Source organism: Mesoplodon bidens, assembly GCF_964165515.1.
Source record: "Mesoplodon bidens genome assembly, chromosome: 17".
NCBI classification, from domain to species: Eukaryota; Metazoa; Chordata; class Mammalia; order Artiodactyla; family Ziphiidae; genus Mesoplodon; species Mesoplodon bidens.
This window is the reverse complement of record NC_138174.1, coordinates 77,121,171-77,142,398: the sequence shown is the minus strand read 5'-3', so window position 1 is coordinate 77,142,398 and position 21,228 is coordinate 77,121,171. Positions and strand designations below refer to the sequence as shown.

General features: G+C 48.2%; 2 protein-coding genes across 5 annotated transcripts in view; one reads left to right on the top strand and one right to left on the bottom strand.

Annotated features, from left to right (window-relative positions):
* The window catches only part of TMCO3 (transmembrane and coiled-coil domains 3), a 32,329-nt gene extending 29,165 nt beyond the window's left edge, over positions 1-3,164 (bottom strand). For 2 of the 4 annotated variants that reach the window (XM_081214405.1, XM_081214406.1), the window contains exons 1-2: positions 2,971-3,164; positions 1,179-1,258 (exon numbers count right to left, since the gene is read on the bottom strand). The gene's annotated coding sequence lies outside the window, so the exon portion shown is untranslated. The remainder of the gene's footprint in view (positions 1-1,178; positions 1,259-2,970) is intronic. The other 2 variants (XM_081214408.1, XM_081214407.1) reach the window with 2 other exon arrangements.
* A 480-nt stretch (positions 3,165-3,644) lies between these two features.
* On the top strand, positions 3,645-19,906 carry DCUN1D2 (defective in cullin neddylation 1 domain containing 2). The gene is given in 10 exon segments (XM_081214710.1): positions 3,645-3,680; positions 9,176-9,284; positions 9,287-9,391; positions 12,214-12,345; positions 12,348-12,381; positions 12,626-12,638; positions 12,810-12,858; positions 16,326-16,408; positions 17,597-17,693; positions 18,521-19,906. Coding segments are annotated over 9 exon segments (660 nt in total). The 5' UTR covers positions 3,645-3,680; positions 9,176-9,217; the 3' UTR covers positions 18,601-19,906.
* The last annotated feature ends 1,322 nt before the right edge of the window (positions 19,907-21,228 follow it).

The following is a 21,228-nucleotide window of genomic DNA, read 5'->3' as shown; positions in this document are numbered from 1 at the left end:
CATTTTAATATTTTAAAGTAGGAAACGCCCTAAAACCAAAGGTTTTCAGGATGACTCAACTAAAGTGAAACCCAAGGTTACTTTTCATTTAGTGCGATAGCAAAAATCAATACTTTGAACAAACCTTCCCTCCTAAAACTTTCTATTTATGCATATTCCCATGTTAATTAAAATATAACTCCCCAACTTTGTCAAATTTCTAGGTTTTGCTTGTTTTTATAAAGGCAGAACAGGAATCCCAAAACTAACTTTAAAATCGATGAGATTATTTGATTAAGAAAAAAAAATTGTAATAAATGATTCAGAATAAAAAGGCATATGGGTTCATTATTGAGCTTACTCAAAAACAAAGAAACTTCCAATAATTTTACATAAAAAGTCCAAGATCTGGGGCTTCTCTGGTGGCGCAGTGGTTAAGAATCTGCCTGCCAATGCAGGGGACACAGGTTTGAGCCCTGGCCCAGGAAGATTCCACATGCTGAGGAGCAACTAAGCCCATGAGCCACAACTACTGAAGCCCACACACCTAGAGCCCATGCTCCACAGCAAGAGAAGCCACTGCAATGAGAAGCCCGCGCACCACAACGAAGAGTAGCCCCCGCTCGCCGCAACTAGAGAAAGCTCGTGCACAGCAGCACAGCAGCGAAGACTCAACACAGCCAAAAATAAAAAAAAATTAAAAAAAAAAAAGTCCAAGACCAGGTTTTTTCAGAGCAAAGTCACCAGTTTAAGATTTCTCTCTCGCCTCCACTCTGAGTTCTATCGAGACTGCAGGGTGTGTAGCACTCTCCTGGGACACCCGCTGCTGGACCACAGAGCTCTAGACCATTGCTGGAGGCCCTCTGGAGAATGGGGGGCGGGGAGGCAGCGCCCCTGTTTTTCCACTTTACACACTGGGCTAAAATAAAATGCGAGAACCTGGCAGCCCTGCCCCCCAGCCTCCTGCACACGTGTAGCCAGAGGCCCCTCCATCTCTCTTCCTCAGGACCTTCCAGACCCACCACCTCAGATTTAGCAGATCCAACTGCTTAAAGTCAGTCTGGCTTATTGACAGCAGCCTCTGTCTGTGGGCAGAGGTCATCAGGACCAGGTGGGACACAGCTCCCGGGACAGCCCACCCTAGGGGCCAGCTGTCTACCCAGCTGAACCCAGACCCTAAAGGGGGGAGGGGGGCTGACCTGGTATGGGAGCTCTAGGCAGGAACTCCAGAGCGAGCTGCTTGGATGGGGCAGGATCAGGGTTAGCAGGTGCAGGACCTCTGGAAAAAGGAAAGCAGGAGGGTTGTTTATAGTATCTCTTCCTGATGCCACCAGAACTTCCAGGCCAAGCACAAAACGGGCAACAAAGGGGGGAACTTGTGGAAAGATCCAAGGAAGCAAAGAAACCCCCAGTGGAAGCAATCTACCTCAATGTAATCTGTGGAGGATTTTACTTGAAAAGCCTATTTTACACTTTAACAAGTTAGATGATGTAAAGTCTATTTCTTAAAAGATAAAGCACTTATAACCACTTATAAGCACTTATAACACAATTTATGGTTCACTTCTAATCAGTAAAATTGGAGAATGAGTTTAAAAAAGGGGAGAGGAAGGAAAGAAGAAAATTCTTACGGACAATAAAAAGTTTTAAAGTATTTAATGTTAATTAAACTGTGCAAAAACCCAGTATTCCATTAATAATCCAATCACTGAGACACTATCTTTTCAACAATTTATATTATAAAGGAAATTTGGGACCAGTAAGACAGTACGACGCTCTGGCCGAAAAAATGGTCAGAAAAAAGTATAAAAAGGCTGTGAACTCAGTAACGTTATTCGCCATCGGTTCCCCCGGCTATGGGGCGCCGAGCGCACACAGCGCAGCCCGAGGGGAGCGCAGACCCAGGACGGGATGAGGTCTGGCGCTTTGGGAAAACAGGCCCTTCGACGGTTACACTTTAGGAACATTTACAGACCGGATCCTTGCATCTTCCCACCCTTAGGAAAGCGCTAGAGTCATTCACGGGGATACCTGTCCCCGTGACAGACAGCGACCCTCCACGAGGCCCCCCTCCTCGGAGCGGCTCCCCGGAGCTGGATGAGGGGCTGTCCCCGAATCACGCGGAAACTCGGGGCTCACGTCGTGCGTCCTTTTCAGGGGACCTGGGACCTGGCGGGGCCGCCTGACACCTGGACAAGAGCGTGAACGGGGGCCACGGGTGAGGTCCGACAGGAACCGGGGAGCGGCGCGCAGAGCCGGAACCCAGAGGGGCTCGTGGAGCGGCGGCTCCTCCGCAGATCTGACCCGAGGATCAGGCGCCGGGAGAGTGTAGACGGTCCAACCGAGTGGCCCGCAGCGTCCGAAGCCTCGCCAGCTCCCGCCCGCACCCCCATCGCGCCCTCCCCGCAGCCCCGGGGCCGCCGCCAGGTGCGGGCTCCGGTAAAGGGCGCTCAGGTGCAGCAGCGTCCGAAGCCTCGCCAGCTCCCGCCCGCACCCCCATCGCGCCCTCCCCGCAGCCGCGGGGTCCGGTAAAGGGCGCTCAGGTGCAGCACCGCTCTCGGCGTAAAGCCCGGAGGAGGAGAGAGCGGGCGGGGGCTGAGTGAGGCCGAGGGGACGGAACATCGGGAGAAGGGGGAGAAGGGGGAGAGACCCCTGGGAAGGAGAAGGGGAGACCTCTAGGGAGCGGAAGGAGAGACCAGACACAGACACCCCAGGGAGGGGGAGAAGACATCCTCGGGAAGGGGAGACCCCAGGGGCAGGGGAGACCAGACTCCCGGAGAGGGGGAGAAGGGACCGCCAGGAAGAGGAGACCTTGGGAGGAGAGACCCCGAGGGGAGGGCAGACCCGGGAGGCGGAAGGGAGACCAGACCCCGGGGAGAGAAGAACTGACACCCACGGGAGGGGGAGACCCCCGGGGAAGGGAGGGGAGGAGAGGGAAGCCCCGAGGGCCGCACTTCAGGCCGGACCCGAGGCCCCGCGCCGAACGCTCACCCAGACGTTCCGGCCGCGCCGCGTCCTGGGCCCGGCTTTCCGGAGGGGAGGACCGGGACGCGGTTTATCCGCATCCCTTTCCAGGCGGCGGGGCCGCCCCCGGGGCGGGGACGAGGACGGGGACGGGGTCGGGTACGGGGAGGGCCCAGGAGGCCCGCAGTGCTCTTTCGAACGCCCTCTGAGCCGACGCGGCCGAGAGGGAGTCGCGGCCCCTTTAAGGAGGCGGGGTTTGGGTTCCGTCCACCCCGGGGCGGCGCGGTGCACGTCCGGGAGTCGGAGGCGCAGCAGGGCCTGCATCCCGGCGGCCCCGGGCGACGCAGTGCACGCCGGGAGTTGGAGTCCCGCCGGCCTGGCCTGACCTGTTGTTACGTTTCGGGCAGGCGGGCGTCCTGCCGGGAGATGCACTGGCCCGGATCGCGCCTGAGCCTTGCCGGTGGTTCAGAGCTGCCGGAACGTGGACTTCAGGGTCGAGAATGGCAGAGCTCCCGAGCAGGGCCTCGGGTTCCCCGCCGAGGAGGGCAGAGTCTCCCAAGAGAGAGCGGGAGCCTGGAAGGTCTTTGAGAAGGAGGTGTGTGTGCGAAGCGGTCACCTTTTGTCCCGAGGACAGGACTTGGATGGGAGGGGGTCAGGACTGCGGGTAGGGGGGGCCAGCTAGGAAGCGGTGGTAATAGCTCGGCAAGAAGAGGCGAAGACTTGAACGAAGACTGTCGGTAGGAACAAGGGGCATGAGAGGAGGGAAGGGTGGGGAATTTCACAGAGCCGTTCAGAAAAGGAGGAAAAGGAGAAGAAGGGCTCTGCCGGCCCTGGCTGGGGCGTCTGAGCAGACGGTCATGGTATTGACCAAAATAGGGATTGTAGAAGGAAGCGCAGGTTTGTGCAGAAAGACGATGCAGTAAGGAGGGGGAGATAGCGGGATCGTCTAGTTGGTTAGAGACGTAGATCTGGAGACCAGGAGAGGGCGGGCTTTCTGGAAACGTACAGTTACTTTGAAACGTTGTGGAAACCATGGTAATTGAAGGGTTTCAGTGTTCATTCAGTAAATTCAGTGGCTTCTGCGTGCAAGTGAGGTGGTGTGCAAGGTGCCGGGGCTTCGACGCTGAGCAAGGCAGATGTGGGTTTGGTACTGATGGAGACGATGTCCCAGCAGGAGAGACGGGCACGGAACACGCAGCTACGTTATTACAGCTGGGATAAGTGCCAGAGAGAGGCACTGGTTCCAGGCACCCGCAGGGTGGGGTGTGTGGTGTAAGATGCCCAGCCAGTGAAGGCTTGACCGCGGCAGCACGGTGTGAGCTGAGCTGAACTCTCGAGAATGAGTGGGGGTGGGGCAGCCAGATGTGCGCGGCGCACATGGGGGGTGCGAGGGACAGGAATGGGAAGAGGGCCCCGCGGAGCCCAGAGAGCCAGGGAGCAGCCGCGGCGGGACGCTGTGATGGGGCACTCATCTGGTCCCAGGGAGGAATGGCAGCCTTTGTCCTCGTGGTAGTGGGAGGCCGGGGAGAGGCTTTCAGGCCGGAGAGAGATGGTCCAGGAGGAATGTGCCAGGAAGAGGGGAGGCGTGAGAACAAACCTTCTGGGTGGGAAGAGCAGCCAAGAAAGGAGATGGAGAAGCGCCGGTCAGAGAAACGTGAGGGCTCGAGAAAGTCGTCCCAGAAACCAGGAGCGGGCGGTCCGCAGTGCAGCCGGGAGGCTCGTGCCGGCCCCCGGGGCAGCAGCTGCACTGCCCGACCGAGCGCGCCGCCTTGGCCGGCCAGACTACACGCCCCAGCTCTTAAGGGGAAGGGGCTGGGTGGGCAGGAGCCTGACTTGCTGAAGAGGTTGGAGAGGAAGGAGAGTGAAAGGGGGCACTTTGGTGTGACTCCATGCACCATCCCCGCCTGCTTTACCTGAAACCGTCAAGGCGACTGAATTGATGGCACGAACTGGGTCAGTGTGGTTGCCCTGGCAACCCCTTGTAAGTTGACCCTAAGAGGAGATTTTGTTGTATTCAGTGTCTCTGAAAGGGCATTGTAAGGATAACATTTTCATTTTGTATTTGCTCAGTTTTGGTGCCCAGATCACATGGGTGATTTTTTACAAGGTCACAATTAAAATTAAAATGTTTGAGACTTTTTCCAGAGGTAGAGAATTTATCTGATGTTTTTCCTGGATTGTCCAGACTTTTTTTTTTTTTTTTTTTTTTTTTTAGTGGTACGCGGACCTCTCACTGTTGTGGCCTCTCCCGTTGCGGAGCACAGGCTCCAGACACGCAGGCTCAGCGGCCATGGCTCACGGGCCTAGCCGCTCCGCGGCATGCAGGATCTTCCCGGACCGGGGCACGAACCCGTGTCCCCTGCATCGACAGGCGGACTCTCAACCACTGCGCCACCAGGGAAGCCCCGTCCAGATTTTTATTTCAAGAATTTTGTACATTTTAGCAGGGTAAAACAAAGAAATATAGAAAAAGCCCTCCCACTTCCCTTAAAAGCTGCCGTTAATACTTTAATTTCCTTGGCGTGGTGAGCCTTAGTGAAGGCCATCAGAGCTTGAAGGGCAGGCTGTGGCCCTTCCAGGTTATGGACCTTTATTAATTTTAGATGGATTTAGTCCTAAGTAGACCCAGAGCTTTCTTTCCCTGGTAAGTGTTTAGTTTATGAGGCTTTTCTTTTTTTTGTAGAAAGCTTTATGCCAGGTCCCTTTTTTTACAAATTGCAACTTGAATCTCTTTGTCTCTTTTGGGCATGAAGCACATATGGTCCTTAGATTTAGCTATTGGTTACTGTTTTAATCACTGTAGGGGTAACATTGAATCATGGGAACTTTCTGGACCATCCCCTCCCCTTTCATCCTGGCCAGAGACCTGCTCTGGGCTCCACTTGGACCCACGGCTGCTGCTGCTCATTCAGAACCGGCACCTCTGTGCCACTTCACGGTTCCAGGTGGTAGGATCTGTCTTGGAATAGATTGATCATCTGCACTTCTCCCCACTTTGTAACTCACGCGGTGACAATTTAGGCCGCTCTGGGTGGCCTGGGGCCACGTGCTGCTCCTGCCCCACTCCTCCTAGGCTTCCCAGAAAGCGTTCCCCTTTATACTGTCGTGTAGCCGCTTGGTCGCGGTTTAGGAGGGGCTGCGGGAGACTGCTGTCAGGAGAAGGACCTCGAGATGGGACCTCGTCCTGTCTTCCAGGTGCTGGGCAGCATCTCCTCGGCGGGGATCTGCCGGCTGAATGGTTGTCACCTGAGCAAACGTTGCTCTGTTGGCTCATCTTGGAGAGTCTCAGGGTGCTAGGGTGGATTTTTTTGAGGTGAAATCACATAACATAAAGTTAACTGTTTCGAAGTGTACAGTCCAGTGGTGCGTAGGACCTTCACCGCGTTGTGCTGCCGCTGCCTGTGTCTAGTTCCAGAACATTTTCATCCCCCGAAGGAAGGCCCACACCTGTCAGCCGTCCCTCCCACGCCTCCCTCCCCCAGCCCCTGGCCACACCGCCCGCCCTCCGTCTCAGGACTTGCCTGTGCTGCACGTTTCACGCGAATGGAACCTCACAGTGTGTGACTGTTTGTGTCTGACTTCCTTTGCTCAGCATAATGTTTTCGAGGCCCACCCATATCGTAGCATATATCAGTACTCCATGATTTTTTATGGCTGAATTTCATTGTATGTATGTACCGAATTCTGCCTTTACAAGCCTGACAGAATGTTAAAATCTAGCATTGATGGCATTTTCCATAGTAAACATGTCATAGTTCTTCTGAACGGTGCACCATTTGGGGGTCGAACACCTGTCACTGTCTTAAGGTGTCTGAGGTAAGCCTTGGATTTGCCCACCTCCCTTGGGGAAGCCATCGGTGTCATCAAAGATGCCAGCATTGTCTTTTGTCAGTTTACTGTCGAAGCATTCGGCATGTGACCGCATTGAGCTGAATTTAATCTTCCCAGAGAATAGAACCTTGAACTCTTTGGTTTTTCTCAAAGGCTCAATTTCAGGAAGTAATGTAGAGAATATGCACTCCACGTGTGCCCCTGGAACCCGGATTGTAGACTGCAGTCGCAGGGTGGCTGCGGGTCTGTAAATGCAGCCGCGTGGAGCGAAGTTCACCCACCTGTCTGTGTGGTCCTCTCACTGTGGCAGAGACCAGCACCTCCTGACCTAGCTCCGGGGTTCTTAGCCCAAGTTCCACCTTCCCCCAGCCTCTGAGAAGCCAGGATGGTCCTACAAGGTCCGTGAAAACCCTGAATTTCTGTGCCAAACCATATGCCCATGTGTGTACCACATACGTTTTCCAGGAGAAAGGATCCATGCTGTCATCAGGTTCCAAAAGGGACCCAGGACCCCAAATGATCAACAGTCATTGTTCTAAGTAGGCAAAATATTAATTCCCTGGGTTACTCTAGATCGGTGTTTCTCAAACTTCTAAGTCCCAGGCCCCCTATACACTTTAAAAAATGATTGGGATTGTGGCCATTGCTATTTACCATATTAGAAATTAAAATGGAAAGTTTAAAAATATCTGTGTTTAAAAATAACAATAGTAAACCTGTTATATATTCACATTACATTTTTGCAAACATCTTTCATCAAAGTTAGGTTCTCCAGTCTTCTGTGTTCAGTCTGTTGTGATGTCACCAGTCAGGCAGCCTCTGGAAGCCTCTGCTATACACCAGTGAGAGTGAGAAAGGTGGGTAACGGCTTGGAGGCATTTGGAGATACTTTTGTGACCGTGGAACCCCTGAGAGGTCTTAGGCCCCCGGGGTCCCCAGCCACGAGCAGTGTGTGTGGACTGCAGTAGCGTAACTCCTGCTCTGTTGTCCTCTGCTTTTCTGGCACCAGCGGGCACTGAGGGAGGCGTTAGGAAACAGCTTTGCTCTGCTGTTTACTGGTGGCATTTGGTAAGGAGCTGGTCTGGTGCAAAGGGGACATTTCGTGTCTCCACTTCCTTCCAGTTTCAGCGCCAGGAGGGGCTGGGCCACTTCTGGGCCACTGGTGGGTCTTTAAATCTTATGAAAACAGCTTTTCCTAACTAATCATCTTTTCTTCTTTACGTTGGCAACTGAGAAGCTCAGAGCCTAATTTTCAGCTCACTTTCAACTCTTATGTATGCTCTGTGTGTCTGTGTCTTATCTCTGGCTTTTTTATTTTCCTTATTTCCTCCTCTTGATTTCCTCATCTACAGTTTGTTCTCCAGTTACATATTTCCGTAAGTTATAATTTATTCTGTGTGCTTCTATAAACTCATCTTTTTTTTGAACAAGACTGAGTATACATCATTTTAAGTAAAACTTTTCCCCTTATCCTATTATTGTGTAAAGTGTCTTTTGAAGTATTAGCACCCAGTAGATTATAGAGTCTGTTTTGATTTACAGAAATTAGTGAATGACTGTCATTTCTGCTGTGGTTTTCATCAGGCTACCTTAGATAAATAAAACCTTAACCATCCAATACCTGGAAACACTAAAATGCTATTTGGTTTCATTATGTACTATATGTAGTGCTGTTACACGGCAGTTCTGTTATTTATTACCTACCAACAGCCTCTGCCCTCTTTTTCCATCTGATTTCTGTCTCATGCACACAGGCATTCTCATTATTAGTATCATCTTCATTTAACTATAACAGGCTTTTTGTGCCTGCTTTTGGAACTTCTGTAAGTTATTTTTCACACAATTCTTTGTTATGTGTGTTTGTTTTCATCAGTGTTCTGCTAATTTTAAACGGAGAAAAACTTAAAATAATGATGTTTCCAACCATGAGGTCCTCCTCCTGGCCATTAGGGCCTGAAATTAATTGAAGCCAAGGAGGACCCACAGGTGGGCTATGGTGATGTGGTCAGGCCCAGGGTTAGCCACATTTCATCACAGGGTACATATGTGTTATAAAGAGGATTTCACTGAAACTTAGAAAAAAATTAACATCCTACATCATGCAGAGTGAACTAGATAGAGATCAAAATGTATTTTGTATAAAACATTGATTCTTCTAATTTGGAGGAGATGAGACTTTGTATATTTGTTACTGTGTAGATGCTGTCATTTGAATTTTCAGAAGGCTGTGCAGTCTTTTTAACTGATGAAGAACAAGGCTTTGTCTTCCTGTTATGCTGAAGTGAAGTCCGGTCCCCCAAGGAAAAATTCAGTCCAGTTACAATATAGGAGTTAGTGACAGAGCTGAAAGAGCTCTCTGGACTGGCCTCATTGGCTTTCCTGCTTCTTTTGCTTCCCACAGCATAAGCTTAAATCATCTCAGAAGGACAAGGTCCACCAGCTCATGGCATTCACTCAGGCTGGTGAGAGAACTGCCATCCACTGCTTAGCCCAAAGTGAGTGGAAACTGGACGCGCCACGGACAGCTTCTTCCAGAACCCAGCCTCGTTCCACAAGGGCTCCATGAGAACCTCCGTGGACAGGAAGAAGCTGGAGCCGCTGTGTAACAGGTACAAAGGTAGGGGGCGCAGTGGCGACTGCGTCCGTCTCCAGGGAGCAGGGTGGCTGTTCTGGAGTCTCTGTGCTGCGTCCCAGGGCCCCCAATGTGCATTCCCTTCCCGTGCAGATGTTCAGCTGCACAAAAGTCTGAGGACTGATGAGCAGCGAGCCCTCCTGCACGTGGCCTGGGCAGAGTCTTGTGTGCCCACGGTCAGCCACGGGCGGTCACTGCTCTGAGGCTTGGTGTCCAGGCCAGGTGGCTACACTCGTTAAGACAGTGCTTTTCCCCAGCACTTCCACGTAGACAGGAATACGTGGTGAGAAGGCCATTTCAGAACGATACCAAATCGTAAGAGTAATTCTGACGTGAGGGTACAGGTATCCTGCCCTTAACACTGTGTGCTTGTGTTGGAGCCCTGGAACAGCTCCAGCTGCAGAAGTTTCTGGAAAAACTCTTGGCAAAAAAACCTTTGTGTTGTCAGTTGGGGACAGTTGTTATTTTTATTGAAATTGGCACAGAATGGAGCTTTCCCTATCAAAATACAGTCATGGGCTTCCCTGGTGGCGCAGTGGTTGAGAGTCCGCCTGCCGATGCAGGGGACACGGGTTCGTGCCCCGGTCCGGGAAGGTCCCGCATGCCGCGGAGCGGCTGGGCCCGTGAGCCATGGCCGCTGAGCCTGCGCATCCGGAGCCTGTGCTCCGCCACGGGAGAGGCCACAACAGTGAGAGGCCCGCGTACCGCCAAAAAAAAAAAAAAAAACAACATACAGTCATGCTGCAAAAATAAGTCTGCATGATGAGGCTGTGCAGATCCAGACTATTCAGCAGGCTTTAAATTCCACATCAAATGTCAGGTCTGTGCTGTAATAGGAGAGGTGGCAACGATTCAAGAGCTGATTTTTTTTTCTAGCAGTTTCTAAGGTTAATCTTATCTTTCCAAAACTTAAAAAATAAAATCCCTCATTTAAGCAAGTATTAATACAAACAGAGTAACTCCCTTGGCTTTAAGTTCTTCTTTATTTATTATTTTCATTTTTTACTTTTGAAAATACTGTGTATAATCTGTCTATTTAGATCCAAAAAATCAATTGAAAATTGCATTCCTTTTTTTAAAAAAAAAAATCTTGGTTCAGAAACATGTTCTGTGGTTTAAAAAACAGATTTGTACTTGTTGTAGTTCTCCAAAAATGAACATTGTTTTCAGTATGATTTAAATTTTTTTGGCTAAGTTAATTACTGAGCTAATTTTGTAAGTCATACGCTATGCAGATTTTTAAAGTTATTCAGATATGTGCAGCTGCCTTTGGAAAAATATTTTTATGTGAAAATTATCTTTAGTCTTTAAGCTTCATCCCTTATCATTTAATTTTATTCATGCAATTCTAGTCATTTAAAGTAGACATATGGTACAATCATTTTGGCCCCTAAGCATAGATGTATAGTTCAAAGACTATTGACAAATAGAACAACCGTTGCTACACAATGTATACAAATGAATGAGTGCTTCCAAACTACTTTAAAGCATTCAGAATTATTGTATATGAAGTTTATCAGGACGGTTACTAGGTGAGGGCATCGTAGACCCATTTTTCTCTTATCCTGAAGGTCTGTCGTGTTAGGAGCACAGGCTTGAGTCAGGAGGTGTGTGGGAACCTCTGTCCTATGAGCCCACGGCGGCAGGTTCTCACGGACACAGGAGCATAGGGTTGGAAGGGTCTGTGTGATTTTGCTCATTTAAGGTAGGTCAGCAGTTCTTCTTTGGTAGCAACATATGTATATATAAATGTGGCGTTAAGCACTTAAGAGTTCAGTCTTGTGTGATGGAAGAAGAGTTTGTTACACTTAACCTTCCTTTGCGGGAAGGTGCCGCAGGCCTGCTTCTCGCACCTTCTACGGCAGCAGGTGGGCTGTCATTGTGATGCCGGTCAGGAGACACAGGCTAAGGTCACAGGGCCTCGCTTGTTGAGGCCTTGCTGATTCTTTTAATGGATTTCACGATTTGATTTTCCCATGGAGAAATGCTAAGTTCCTTAATTTTATTTCTAAACTAGAAATTGCCAGGGGATGGGGTAGGGGGAAGCCTGAATTTCTAAGCTGTTAAATGTGGGTGCATAAACTAAATGACTGAAAAATAAGTATTGTGCAGTAGTATTAGTGTTAGCGCTATAGCAAATGAAATCACTTAAAAAAAAAAAAAATCTGGGCTTCCCTGGTGGCGCAGTGGTTGAGAGTCCGCCTGCCGATGCAGGGGACACGGGTTCGTGCCCCGGTCCGGGAAGATCCCACATGCCTCGGAGCGGCTGGGCCTGTGAGCCATGGCCGCTGAGCCTGCGTGTCTGGAGCCTGTGCTCCGCAACGGGAGAGGCCACAACAGTGAGAGGCCCGCATACTGCAAAAAAAAAAAGAAAAAAAAAACATCTTTCTTTTGCTTTGACAAGGTGGTGATAAAAACTTAAAATATTTTGAACACTTTACAGTGTTTTTCATAGCAGTTTGCCTTTGGGCAAGGTAAAATTCTGTAAACTTGAAATTTTATTTTACTTTAGGGAGATTAATTAATTTTTTCTTAATGATGAAGTCTTCAAAAAAGTTTCAATGATTTTTTTCCCCCCTAAAAACCCAGGAACCTAGATTTTAAAAACAAAGAGTATTTTCTGGATAAATCATTATTTGTTGCTATTTCTTTCACATATGGTAGAAAATCGCAGTGCATTGACTGATGTATTTGAAACACCCTTGCCAGAACTATGTAGTAGAGGTATGATTCTTACCACCCATTTTAGTAATGCTTTTCAAAATATCCAAAATTTTAACTTCTTTTTCCCTTAACTTTAACTATAGACCCACAAGATGAAAATAAAATTGGAATTGATGGAATTAAAAAGTTTTGTGATGATTTAAGCCTAGATCCTGCCAGTATCACCGTTTTGGGTATAGTGTGGAAATTCAGGGCCGCGACTCTATGTGAATTTAGCAAAAAGAATTTGTAGATGGCATGACAGAGCTTGGGTAAGTAAATTGGTCTCAGTTTAAACTTTTTCAGAAGGAAAATACTTTCAACATTAATTATGTTTCAGCAGCCTGTAAACTTCATATTAGTTTATGTCCTTTGAATATTTTACAAATTTCTTATGCATTTGTACTATCAAACCTTTGGTTTTCTTTTAAATTCCAGTTAAAATTTTGTTCAGTGTTTTTATTCAGATTAATTTCTTTTGTAACACTTTCTCCTTTTTAATTTTTTTCCTTCCAGTTTTGAATTAATGGTAAACATCCAGGTGTTTTTGTTTGTTTGTTTTCAGCCATTTAATTTATTTCATAATACTGTGTGCTCCATGTATAATTTGTTGTGTTGCTGTATTAAGCATTAATAAAATATCATTCTGTCTTTTTGCTTGTAACACCTCTCTGTTTTACCTACAGGGTTGGGATAAAAGCTTCATTCATACCTTAACATGTTTCTTACTTGCTGGATGAGTCGGAGAGGTAAATGAAAGCACATAAACATCTAATCCCTAAGCTTATTGAACTGTTTCAGGAGGTGTGTAAAACCTGACTTGCTGACTTGCTGCTACTCTGATATCTCAGTGTTGACAACTTAAACTCACTTATTTTTAGCTCTGGAAGGAGCTCAAAAGGCTTAGGTAAACATGTTCTAAGGCTGTGTGGACAGCATGCTTGTTTTCACTAAACCCATGTGTCTGTTGTGACATTAAACTCTATGAGACTTTATTTCTGATATCTTACCACATTCCTGGTAGTTGAATAAAACCAACCAAACAAAAGGTATCATTGTAACAATTTGTAACAGCGTATGTGTTCCACATTCTTTTCACCTAGGAAAGCCTAGATGAGTTACCAGTAGTTTTAGAATAGGAAAGACCTCTTAAAGAAGCGTTCCATTGGCATTGGACTACAAGTTGTCCCACCTGTTAAAATCTCCCCCAAATGGGACATTTTGGAAACAAGTGCTTCTTATAGAGACAAATGATGGCATTTCTTAGACATTGTCTAGAAATATGCTGTACAAGTAAAATTTTAAAATTCCTATTATCCTATGAAGTATCATAACTTAAAATATATATTTTAAAGATTTTGACAGTGAATCTGCCCAAAATGTTACAGATAATCTCACGCCCTCTTATCTGGAGTATACAGAACAGAACTCTAGCTTACAAGTTAATGATGTTTGGTGGACTGCTCTCTCTCTGCACCTCATGGAGCAGTTAAAGGTGAAACTATTTTTCAAAATATTAAACAAAAGTATTATGAATGTATTAGTGAACTATATTGTGAAGATAACCTATGTTTTTAGAAATGTGAAGGACTTTGCTTCTAGCCTAAATAGCACTAACCTCTAAAAACACTTTGGTTTTTGTGTCTGCTCTGTTATGATTTCTTCGCATGTTTTCCTGGCTATTAACTCCTGACTGGTTAGAATACCTGCCTTTAACAGTTAATTCTACATCCTTTCTTTGGGGGCTTGAGGATTCTTAGGTAAACTGGATAAACTTTATGAAATACCTTGACATCTTTTTAAAAACAAAAAACTGTCTTTGTGGATCTTCTCTGTTGTATTCCATGGGTCTTTTTATCTGTCTTTAACCCAACACCACATATTCTTAATTGCTGTAGCCTTAGAGTAAGTCTTGAAATGAATTAGTAAAGTCTTCCTACTTTGTTCATCTACTGCAAGATTGTTAGTCAGCTTTTATTATTTCAATGGCGGAAAAAGAGCCTTTTCAACAAATGATGCTGAAACAACTGGGTAAAGGTGAAAAAATTGAACCTCAGTCCCTCTTTCATATCATATATAAAAATTAATTGGGGCTAGATTGTAGACCTGTACAAGATACTGACAACCATAAAGTTTTAGACAAAACATTAAGAGACTATCTTTGTAACCTTGGGTTAAGCAACGCTTTTTCAGGGAAGACATAAAATGCACTAGCCATAAGGAAAAAGTTGATAAATCGGACTCCATCAAAGTTAAAAACTTCTGCTTATCAAAAGATGCTTTTAGGAAAATGAAAAGGGTAAAACAGTGGGAAGATATTTGTTCGCTCTTTTTATGTGTTATAATGACTATAAAAACAGTAGGAGAATTATAATGTATATATAATTCCTAAATAAGAGAGGAAGGAGTAAAGTTATTTTAAAATTCAATCCGAAAGAATCCAAGGAAAAAAAAAGCACACAAGGCAAATTAGTTTATGGCAGGACAAATAGCAAGCACATGATAAAATGGAGGATTTAAGCCTAAAAATGTCAGCAAGTACATAATTATATTAAGTGTAAGTGAATTAAATGTTAGATGGATTTTTAAAAATCAACTACCGTGGGGCTTCCCTGATGGTGCAGTGGATAAGAATCTGCCTGTCAGGCTTCCCTGGTGGCACACTGTTTAAGGATCTGCCTGTCAATGCAGAGGACACGGGTTCGAACCCTGGTCCAGGAAGATCCCACATGCCATGGAGTAACTAAGCCCGTGCACCACAACTACTGAGCCTGCGCTCTAGAGCCCATGAGCCACAACTACTGAGCCCACGCACCACAATGACTGAAGCCCGCGCACCTAGAGCCCACGCTCCGCAGCAAGAAAAGCCACCGCAATGAGAAGCCCATGCACCGCAGCAAAGATTAGTCCCCGCACACTGCAACTAGAGAAAAGCCTGCATGCAGCAATGAAGACCCAACACAGCCAAAAATAAATAAATAAATAAAATTTTAAAATAAATAAATTTAAAAAAATCATTCACTAGAGAATTAGAACAGTTACTGATGTTGTTTCTTTGCTTCGTGAGACTAATTGAAGGAATATAAAATTGTATTAAAGAAAATAATAGCCTCTACAGGAAAATGATTAGATACCTGAACATTTCACATACATTACATTTTATTTTATAAGGTTTTCTGAGGGCTTTTTAGAAAAAATAAAGCAAGATGAATAATTTTATGGCTGCAAACCCCAAATGGAGCAATTGATTTTACAATTTCCAAAGTGTATTACATGGTCTGTCCTCTGAAGGGTTAAATATAAATTAAAGAGATTGATACAAGTGTTCCTATAATTCCTAGAAAAAGCATGGGCAGCAGTGGAAAGGGGTAAAATCAAAAAAAAACAAAAAAACAAAACAAAACACACAACCCACAGATGAAGCCTTCCTTTCCTTCAGGTTTGTGTGTCTGCTTATGTGTGTGTTAAGATGTGCATGTGCTGTATTGTTTTGTGTGTGATGATTCCTTAGCCTGTGCTTAACTGATAGGCTAAAAGGAGATAATTAAAGCTCCTTGACTCTGTGTTTTGATGTAAGAAGCTTAGCCTGGTTTTATACTGGCTAGAGTCTGGAATCAGCTGGCTTTGAAAAATCATAATTTTTGAGGAAGTAAAGTTTCATGATTATTAGCTAATTTTTACATCGGCCCAAAGACCCTTTTTTGACAGAAGGAACATCTTTATGATCTAATTCTAAAGGGAGTATCACAGATAAAAATTTTAAGTAGGAGTACCTTCTAAACATTTTCTTACTCAGGAGGTAGGATTTTTCAGAGGTTATTGGAAAGAAAATAGGTGCTATGAAGATGCCTTTGATGGTCACTGGAGTAGTTTTTTTTTTTTTTTTTTTTTTTGGCTGTGCTGCGTGGCTTGTGGGATCTTAGTTCCCTGACCAGGGATTGAACCTGGGCCACCTCAGTGGAAGTGTCAAGTCCTAACCACTGGACCGCCAGGGAATTCCCAACAAATCCTTTTTAAAAGACATTTCCCCAGAGTTAAAAAATTAGATTACACACAACTTCAGGAACACTTCTGTAAGCATTAGCCCTCATGTCACTCCTAGGTAAGATTGCTGATTCTTATTAAGTAAGTGAATACCAGTGTGCTGAGAAGTAGTCATTGTGCAGTGGAGAAAGAAATTGGGATTCACTCACTGCTCTTTCTCTTTTTCTGCCAGACTTAGAAATGGCCGTCGCATATTGGAATTTGGAATTATCCAGAAGGCTTAAATTTTTAGATCTTTGGAACATCCTTTTGTTGGTAAGTGTCCTCCTGCTTGCCGGGGCCCCGCGTGAGGGGCCAGTGGGTGCGGTGGCCATCCGTACTAACTGAGGGCCTGACCGCGGGCACTGTGGGGCCAGGGTCTCGCGCAGAGGTCACCAAGGAGCAGACCTGCGGCCACACTCTGCCACCAGCTGCAAGCGGCGCCCAGGGGCTCTGCCCCGGCTGCTCCGAGGCCGCGTCCTCTGGACTGCCCACCAGTGCCCCCCAAGCTGTGTTCACGGGCTGGGACTACTCCTGATGTCCTGTGCATCGCTCGGGAGTGGAGGGCTCAGCTGGCCCCGGGGGAGCGGGTCCTTCGGGGAGGGGTCTCGGCGGCGGCGGCGGGGAGGGTGCAGGGTGCGGGCCGCTCTGACCTCGGGGGGGTGGCCGTGCTGTCCTGCTCAGGCCCCCCCCCCCGCATGCGAGGAGCAGCCCTTCCACCGGGTGGGGTGGGGGCTGTGTGGGAAAGCCCTCCTGGAGCAGCCTGGGGAAGGACCCCAGAACGCCACGCGGCAGAGGGACACAGGGACGTGGGACGGCAGGGGCAGAAGAGCACGCGTGCTGTGCTGGTCACACGCGTGTTCCGAGGTGTGAGACGAGCTTGCGAGCCGTCTGTGAATCGTGTGCCTGTGACGTGTGCAGACGGACCCACAGCGGCACCTGCTGCCTTATGAGCTGGGAGCCCCTGGGAGATGAAGCGGAGGCCGGGGCCGGGGCTGCCCCGTCAGCTGCGGGCAGGTATCCTGCACGTGTTTGCTGCACCTGGAGTACCGAGGAACAGAGACATTTCCAGAAAAGTGTCCCATCCCACCTCGGAGAACTCCCTGGTGTTGAGGAAAATAAATGTATCAGAGTACTACTTGCCTGCACTCTTTCTGAATTGGTTTGGGGCTTAGGTGGAGAGATTAAAAGTGCTGCCTCTCGATTTGAAATAAGTTTATAATTTTTGTATTTTTAAAGTTTTATTTTAATTTGTGTTTAAATAAGTCTGCTTTCTACATCTGCACATTGGCATTATGTAGTTCTTAACGTTTACCCAAAGCGCTATTATTATTTTAACTTTTGACAGTTTTGTTCCGGTACTTATTCCTTATCGAATTCTGTTCTGAGATAACCAGGCCAGTAGAACAGCTGAGAGCTAAGTCTGGATCGTAAGTCTGGTGGGTTTTTTCTCTTGTGTATTAGGAGCATCACAAAAGATCAACCCCAAGGAACACTTGGAACCTTCTGCTAGATTTTGGAAATATGATTGCAGATGACATGTCCAGCTATGATGAAGAAGGTACGAGAAGTAGCCGGACTTCAGGAGATGGCCAGAGGCACTGACGCGGGCGCACACGTCTCTGCCCCCGGACCACGGGTCAGTGATGGCAGCGCAGGCCCCAGGGCGGACGGCACCTGCTGACTCCTGACCCGACCCTGTCCGGAGACGGGGGTGGTGACCATAGTGACTAGTAGTCACTTTATTATGTCTTGTAAATCGCACAAAAGAAAATACAGCTTCATATTTAGTTAAAGTCAGGAAGACGGTTGTCTGAGCCAAAGCATTTCAGAGTGGGTGTGCAGAGGCGCTGAGTCAGACCTCAGGCAGGACAGTCACTGGGGCCCACTGCCCCGCGTGTGGCTGCAGCGGCTATTCCATCGTACTCTGCCGAAACTCACGGAAGATCGCAGCCTCCGTTTGCTCAGCTGAGCACGGTCACACCTGCTGCGGCCCTCACCCCAAACATTTCAGGGCTCGGGGAGCGTTTGCCCGCCTGCTGAGCTGTGGGCGCTGCCCCGTTAGGGAAGGACGCCCACCCCCCGGCCCCGCCCACTGTCAGCTCCCGGCCAGGAGGTGGCTGTGCACATTCCCGGCGGGGTCAAGGGTGGGCGGTCCTCACAGGGCCAGGTCCACACAAGCACACCAGCACTTGCCAACCCTGGTCTGGCTAGAGCAGAAGAGGGTCACTTTAGCTGATTCCTTAAGTGGAGCACAGGCTATAGAAAGTTAAAATCATTTGAGTTCTTGAAATATAAAAGTTGGCTTGTGAAAAAATGCTTTGAATATAAAAATATTGCTCTAAATCGTTGACTTTTTAAAAAAAAAATCTATTTGCTTTCCTTCAGGAGCATGGCCTCTTCTTATAGATGATTTCGTAGAATATGCACGGCCAGTGGTCACAGGTGGTAAAGGCAGCCCTCTCTAGGCAGAAAACCGAGATGGATTAAGATGTAAAGGGAACTGTCCTGCAGGAGACACTGGCTAGCTATGCCTGTTGCCCATTTTGAAAGTCATCCTGACCAGTCGTGAGACTGGAGACCCTCTCCTGCTGCTTAGAGAAGACACGGCTGACTGTGGATGCCGCACGGAGACCCTCTGAGCTCGCTGCTGGGGCACCCAGAGACGGGGCCCTGGCTGTTGCTGTAAGAGACCTGTGCATGATTTCCGCATTTATGGAGGAGCTGGGGCCTGTCTGCAGGCTGCAGGGTCGCTGTTGATCACGACCCAAAGCGAGGCTGTGCTCACCGCACTCGCTGAATTGTCTGTGACCACTCCTGAGAAACAGTACAAGTCAGGGTGCTGGAAACGTGCCCTAAAGAGGATGATTGTCGTGGATGCTGACGGTTTTAAACTTGGTGCCAGGGTTAAGATTTATATTTTTTGAATCATCAAGTGTCTAGATTTATCAGCTCTATTTTCATTTCACTTTTCTCTGGATGTTCATCTGGGAATCATTTTACAGGTTAACGCGCCGTTGCAGTTTGCACAGCGATGGTGTCATTGTGATTCCAGAAAAGTGTTCTTTTAAATTGCCTGCAAGTCGGTGGGTCTGCTTTACTTCTGATAATGTCAGCTGGACTTCCTAAGAAGCTTCATAAAGTGTGCTTTTAAAAAAAATGTATTTAAGGGCTTACCTGGTGGTGCAGTGGTTGAGAGTCCGCCTGCCGATGCAGGGGACACGGGTTCGTGCCCCGGTCCGGGAGGATCCCACATGCCGCGGAGCAGCTGGGCCCGTGAGCCATGGCCACTGAGCCTGCGCGTCCGGAGCCTGTGCTCCGCAACGGGAGAGGCCACAACAGTAAGAAGCCCGCATACAGAAAAAAAAAAAAATGTGACCCACTCAGGCCTGGGGCCTGGAGACCCAGTCTGGGCGGGGTCAGCCCGTCACAAGGTGCAGGGCCAGGGAAGTCACCTGATCTCTCCCAGGCCCCGCTGCCCCGTCCTCTACCTGTAAGACTGGGGTTCTAAGAGGCTTTAATAGAAACTTCACCAATGGTAATGCGTCCTTCGAGGCCTCGTGGGTTCTGACATGTAAGAGTTCTGCTCAGAGAGGTTATGGAACCCGGACGGGCCTGTAAGAATCATGAGGTCTGTGGCACTGTTTCATTCTTGAGATTTAAAGTTATGTGGAGAAAAGGTGTTCTATGGAGCTGTTTATCAACAGATACCAAAACATCAGTGACAAAGGCTCTTCCAACACTTGTAGGTTTCCCTTCTATAATAAACGTTTAAGTCGTGCGTGCTGTAAAAGTGCTGAGGACTCTGGAAACACTAAAATTCTCTTCCTGGTGTCATGGTGCCTTTCAGGTCTGTCCTCGGACGCTCGGCCCTGGATGTCAGGGTCCTGGTCCCACGTCAGGGGAGCGGCCACCACACTTGGGACCCTCCCAGCCTGTGTCCAGCCTGCCGCCTTGTTACAGGATCACGTCCCACACGGACGGCCTGGGTCACATGCTTTCCTTTCTAGGTATCACGTAGTATCTGCTAAATACACCTGTTCCATGTGGGCGGTCACAGATCTCATAATACACACATTTCCTTGAACTGACGGGAGTTACATACCTAACTGATCCACTGAAACGCACCCTATAAATACAGTGAAGACATGCGGATTAACCAAATGTGAGAGGTCTAACACACGTGGGCTCCCCGTGCCTGCCGGGAGTTCCTGGGCTGGACGGCACCACTTCTTCCGTGTTGGTGACATCGTACACGTCAGTGTGTTCTTTTACCTTAGTAAACGCTTAAGTGGGATATTACATACGTCTCCAGCTCCAGGCTCTGTGGGGACAGCCACACCCACGACTCACGGCACACGGCCAGGGCTCGGCAAACACTGCAGGAACCAGGCAGTGGGCTCGCCTCGCCTCCTCCTCTCGGCTGCCATCGGCCAGCAGGTGTGGGGCTGCTCTCAGCGTCTCCGACGACAGTGTCTGCCGCCTCAGGTTCAGCAAACGAGACCAGCCGAGGACGGCACCCCTGCCTCAGTGATGAGCGGTGTCTGCCACGTGCTGCCTTTCTCCCCACGTGGGTGGCTGTCTGAGGGGCTGCCCTCGGGGAGGGAGCCTGCACCCTAGCAACCCGGGCCAACTGCACCGGTCGTAAAGGACTTTTGCTTCAGGACCTCTCAGAACTGTGCCGGCCGGGGTCGTGTTCCAGAGCCTCACTTTTAATAAGCACTGTGAGGATACTACCCATTCATTGACCTTTTCTTTCTTTTTTTCTTGCCACGCCACGCGGCGTGCGGGTCTCAGTTCCCTGATCGGGGATCGAACCCGTGTGGAGTTGTAACCACTGGACTGCCAGGGAAGTCCGACCCGTTCATTTAAAGGCATCTTAGTATCTTGTTATCGAAAGAAACTTAAGTTTTATCAGACGTGTTTCTTACATCCCAGCATGACGCCCTCCTGCTCGTCCTGGTCTGATGTGGGACCAGAACCTGGGGGACAAGGGGCCTGGGGACAGCGGTGGTACCTCTCCTGACCCCTCTTTTCAAGTCAAGGTCCCTGGTTCGCAGGGGTTCCCCCCACTCTCAGCCTCAGCACGGCCGTGA